This window comes from Zeus faber, assembly GCF_960531495.2.
Source record: "Zeus faber genome assembly, chromosome: 12".
NCBI classification, from domain to species: Eukaryota; Metazoa; Chordata; class Actinopteri; order Zeiformes; family Zeidae; genus Zeus; species Zeus faber.
The window spans coordinates 21,786,512-21,792,166 of NC_137196.1; the positions used below are offsets into that span (position 1 = coordinate 21,786,512).

At 47.7% G+C, this 5,655-nt stretch overlaps 1 protein-coding gene across 1 annotated transcript; it reads right to left on the minus strand.

The window, feature by feature from the left end:
• Positions 1 to 344: 344 nt before the first annotated feature.
• kcnmb3 (potassium calcium-activated channel subfamily M regulatory beta subunit 3) lies at positions 345 to 4,533 on the minus strand (the record flags this gene model as incomplete). Its single annotated transcript, XM_080010438.1, has 4 exons — positions 345 to 728; positions 880 to 1,051; positions 3,996 to 4,199; positions 4,454 to 4,533. The coding sequence occupies 4 exons, from the start codon at positions 4,531 to 4,533 to the stop codon at positions 345 to 347; spliced, it is 840 nt and encodes a 279-aa protein (XP_079866564.1).
• Positions 4,534 to 5,655: the final 1,122 nt, after the last annotated feature.

Consider the following 5,655-nt stretch of genomic DNA (forward strand, 5'->3'; position numbering starts at 1 on the left):
AAAACTATTCATAAATTCATTGTACTGTTAAATAAAAACATTTCTCTATCAAACTCTATACTCAAGTAATTTTTTTTTTTTTTTGATTATGAATATCAAAACACCGTTCAGTACGCTTTGTGCTAAAGTGTTAATTCGTACAATTATTTTCTTAAAAATCCCATATTTGATCATTTATTTTGCCGGCACTTTTAAAGAAACCTCAATATATTTGATCCTCTATTTGCCGTTTTTCATTGTTGGTGGCCAACAAAGAATGTAAAGATCAGGCACATACAAGAACGTAGTTTTCTTCTACTTCTATTGGCTATGGGTTCATTTCCACTCCGTTGGCGCGGTTCGGGTCATGTGGCGCAGTCCTGCGAGGGGGAGTGTGAGCTCGACCTCCTGATCAGCTTGTAGAGCTTGCCTTGGCTGTATGCCGACGTCGCCCTGTCCTCCGCGGCCCCGCAGCTCAGCTCCAAGCATAGGCGCGACAGGTACTGGTTCAGTTTCACCAGCGCCACCAGCAGGGCGCCGCCCCCCAACATCAGACCGGGCCACAGCGAGGCCAACAGGGCCCGCCTCAGAGTGTACTTCCTGTTCAGGATGGCGTCCTCGGGGTGCCTCGCGGGGTCGGCCAGGCACGTTGCGGACGACCCCACCTCCTGCTGTAATTTCTCTTTCACTTTCAGCGACTCCTCTTGAAGCTCCGTCTTGTCCATCTGACACTTGGGGACGTAGAAACACTAGGGGAAAAGGAGAACATTGGCAGGGGTGCGTGAGGTGAGAACGCACCGTGGCAACCTATGAAACACGTTATCTTTCATTTAATTTTGTATCTTTTTTTAAATGCGGCGACGTTTTCTTCCGGCGGAGGAGCGTGGCGAGCACCTCTACCTCCAGGGCGAGGAGGACAGACTCCTCGTTGTGGTGGAGACGAGCGCTCCGCTCGGAACCGCTGAGGTTGACCGTCACCCTGAGGCACGGCACGGTGCTCACCCCTCTGCAGTCCACCCACTCCTCCAGAGCCTCCACCTGGGCCAGCACGCAGCTCGCCTCCTCCCAATTACTGGGAAATGGAAACAACCAGCAAGTAATGAAGAAGTACGCCAACAGAATAATGCCCTTGAGCCAGTGGCAGGAGGTTGTTATGCATGGTGATTTATTAATTATGGGTGACTAATATTCATGTGAACTCCCCATCTGAACACTGCAGCCGGGCGTTCCCGCCGATAATTCATACATTTGGCGTTACGCAGCTGATACACCAACCGACTCGTAATAGTGATAACGCTATTGACCTTGTGCAAGCCAGGGCATGGATACCTCCAACATACTAATTCCTACCGCGATGTCGGACCACTATTTCCTAAAATTTGGAATCTCAATCCGCCGCCAGCGTTCCGAACAGGACCGCGTCCGTAGCAGCCGTGACGTACGTGCCTAAGCCGCCGCTGCCACTGCCGCCTCCTCTCCGTCTCACCAAGGTCCCATCGACGACCATTGACCTTGCTCGGACACCAACGCCTCTGTTTGCGGGTGAGACCCCCGGGCGCTGAACAAATCCCGGAGGAAACGGGAGCGTGAGTGGCGAGGGGGCTGGAAGCGCCCCGTCAGGGGGGGGGGCCGTAGTCTGCCGAACTACAAACGCCGGAGGCGAGTGTCTCTCGAGGTTAATTTGTCTTCATGAGAATAATCCTGAAACCATGTGGCTAATGACTGCGTGCGACGCTTTACTCGGGAAAACTGACCTTATTAGAGGAGAGATTAAAGGCACCCAACCCCAACATCAGTCGTACTATTACACCACCTCATCAGTCGTAGTACTACTACTCCACTTCATCAGAAGTACTATTACTCCACCTCATCAGTAGTACTATTACTCCACCTCATCAGCTGTACTACTACTCCACTTCATCAGTAGTACTATTACTCCACCTCGTCAGAAGTACTATAACTCCAACTCATCAGCAGTACCATTACTCCACCTCATCAGCAGTACCATTACTCCACCTCATCAGTAGTTCTACTACTCCACCTCATCAGTAGTGCTATTACTCCACCTCATCAGCAGTACCATTACGCCACCTCATCAGTGCTACTGTTACTCCACCTCACCTCAGGTTTGGCACTTTCCTGGCTGAGGTCTTTCAGGGAGGTTCTATTAAAGGAGCGATGGCAGGGTTACAGAACCTACATCTGGCATCAGTCGCCTCCATCAGTGACCTGCATCCGACCCCTCCTCCGCACCACTATTTAAGAAGCGTCTTAACCTGCAGGTGAGCGACTCGCGGTGCTTATTCTCAACGTGGTTGACGACACAGACGGACTGGCACCACCCGCCGGCGACGTCGCTCATTCAAATAATTTTATTCTTCCCCGTACAAAACAAATCACAATCTCCCACAGATTCCACCCCAAATCAACGGGTTTCGAGCTCATCCTGTAAATCCTGCCACCGAATCTGACCGCGCCAGAGAACTGGACGCCCCCCGCCTTCCCTCCAAGAAGTACGATTTTCTCCTCGATGAAAGCGGCGCAGTCTAACAACGGCCCCGGGTCCGGGTGGATTTCCGTTCGGGTTTTTGAAAGGCATCTATGGATGAACGGCCGCCTTCGCTTGTGCTGATGTTTGGTGAATCTCTGGAAGATGCTTTTGTTTCCTCCCACGCCGACGGAACATCCCACTTCCTGTGCCTCTCACCGAGCTCCGTCTTTACCCAACGCCGAGGTGAAAGTCACACTCTTTTACATTTAATCATAGACTGTAATCTCATTGGACGCCGGCATTCCACATGAGGGCGTGCAGTATTACAGTAACACTACAGTACTATCTACTACAGTACCTGCTGTATTCACAGCGTTGGTGGCATAAAAAAGTTGGTTTTGGAGATAATGATACACATCCCCACGAGCTGCTCTCCAAACAAACCGTCTTCGCTCCGAATGCTTTGCGGCGGAGGGCGGGGTCCGCGTGGGGCCTCCGCCCTCATTAAGGTCCTCCGCGTCGTTTTAAAGGTGTCACTCGTGACGGCGCTGAATATGGATTATCGTTGTCTGCTCCGTGTGACTGACCCTGCATCTCGTCTTCTGGGTTTTCTGTCCATTCTGCTTTCACTTCTTTCTCAGGATAGAAACTAAAGGAGTGAACGTTAGCCCATTAACGCAGCAGCTTCAGCAATATACTGTATATATACACACACACACACACACACACACACACACACATATATATATATATATATATATATATATATATTGTTGAAGCTGCTGCTGTATATATATATATGTATAAATACATATATACCTTCAGGGACTCTTCAGGGGAAAAAGCAAGAAACCTGTATGTATATAAATATATAAATATATACATATATATACACATATATACAGTACACACATATATATATATAAATTATACCTTTAGGGACCCTTCAGGGAAAAAAGCAAGAAACCTATATATATATATATATATATATACATACACACACACACACACACACACACACACACACATATACACACACACACACACACACACACACACACACACACACACACACACACACACACACACACATATAAATTAAAAAAAATAAATTATATATATATATATATATATATATATATACATACATACATACATTTATATACATATACATATATACACAGTATATATATACATATATATACATATACATATATACACAGTATATATATACATATATATACATATACATATATACACAGTATATATATACATATATATGTATATATATACTGTATTCTTGCTTTTTTTTCCTGAATGTTTTTTTGGGAGTTGTTCTTTGCCCACATGAGGGCTTCGACTGGAGGATGCTCTTGATTTCTCAGGGAAATGTGTGTTTGACACTGTACCGTGATGAAGCTCCATACAAACAAACTTGACAGTTGACACGGTGGTGTCATTCTGGTGTGGAGTTTGCCTGTACGAGCCATCATTTATTTCACGACTTGAACCTCCGCCCGCTGACCTGTTGACGTAGGGCTTGACGGTGGTGATTCCCACGACAAAGAACATGAGCACGGAGAAGCCCATCATGGTGAAGCCCAGGAGGACGGCTCGGTCCTCCCCGACGCTCGACACCAGCATCTGGGCCTTGGCCCGCTCCGCCCCGCACCCATCCGGCCCCCGCCTCCACATCTGCTCCTGTGCACCGTTCGGGTGGAGGGGCTCTCTGTGCAATACGCGGGGACACTTCAATACACAAGTACACGCTCGGATGCAGTACATGCAGTTTATTCAATGCACGCAATCAATATTTATTATGCATGGGATCCACGTGCGCATGAATTTATGGATGGATACGCCTCCGCACGACGTACAGAAGGCTGCGCTCATGTAAAAATAATATCTCAGCGAAACCGACCGCTGCCGGGTGACGTAGAAATTGGAGAATCCGAGTGAGAAATCGCGACGGTGTGTCTTTACCTGGTCTGCCACCTGCGAGCGCCCTGCAGGTTGGTGTTGATGGGGATGGACCTCCGAGGAGACGCCGTGCCGAAGAACATCCCCGCTTCCCAACTGCAGCCGACGCACGCACGCACGCACGCTCACACAGGCAAGCACACACACACACACACACACACACACACACACACACACACACAGATGCCTCCCAGACCCAGGCCCTAACAGCCTGCTCTCTATCCGTATGTCAAATAACCTTCCGAGCACCAATCATTTCGCGGGCGAGAATGAACCGCGCCGGCCCCGGCCAAACGAAGGAGGTTTTGCGGCTCGCTAATCAGAGGGGATGTCCTTGTTGTTTGCCAAGGCTCAAAGGCGCTTCTGGGGGTTCCCATAGAAACCGCCACAGGTGGGCCAGGTAAGATGCTAATGGCGTCCCATCGGACCCCGGCAGCTCATTAGAACGCACCAATCCCTTGTTTTTTTTTACCAGCCGACGAATAAAATGAACAAATTAATAATAATGAATGAATGAACAAAAATAAACCTCACCAGTAGTACTATAACTCCATCTCATCAGTAGTACTCTTACTCTAACTCATCATTAGTTCTACTACTCCACCTCACCAGTAGTGCTATTACTCCACCTCATCAGTAGTACTCTTACTCCAACTCATCATTAGTTCTACTACTCCACCTCACCAGTAGTACTATTACTCCACCTCATCAGTAGTACTCTTACTCCAACTCATCAGTAGTTCTACTACTCCACCTCATCAGTAGTGCTATTACTCCACCTCATCAGCAGTACCATTACTCCACCTCACCAGTAGTACTATTACTCCACCTCATCAGTAGTACTCTTACTCCAACTCATCAGTAGTTCTACTACTCCACCTCATCAGTAGTGCTATTACTCCACCTCATCAGCAGTACCATTTCTCCACCTCACCGGTAGTACTATTACTCCACCTCACCAATAGTACTATTACTCCACCTCATCAGTAGTACTATTACTCCAACTCATCAGTAGTTCTACTGCTCCACCTCATCAGTAGTACTACTACTCCACCTCATCAGTAGTGCTTTTACTTCACCTAATCAGCAGTGCATTACTCCACCTCACCAAAAGTACTATTACTCCACCTCATCAGTAGTACAATTACTCTAACTCATTAGTAGTACTACTACTCCACCTCATCAGTAGTACTATAACTCCACTT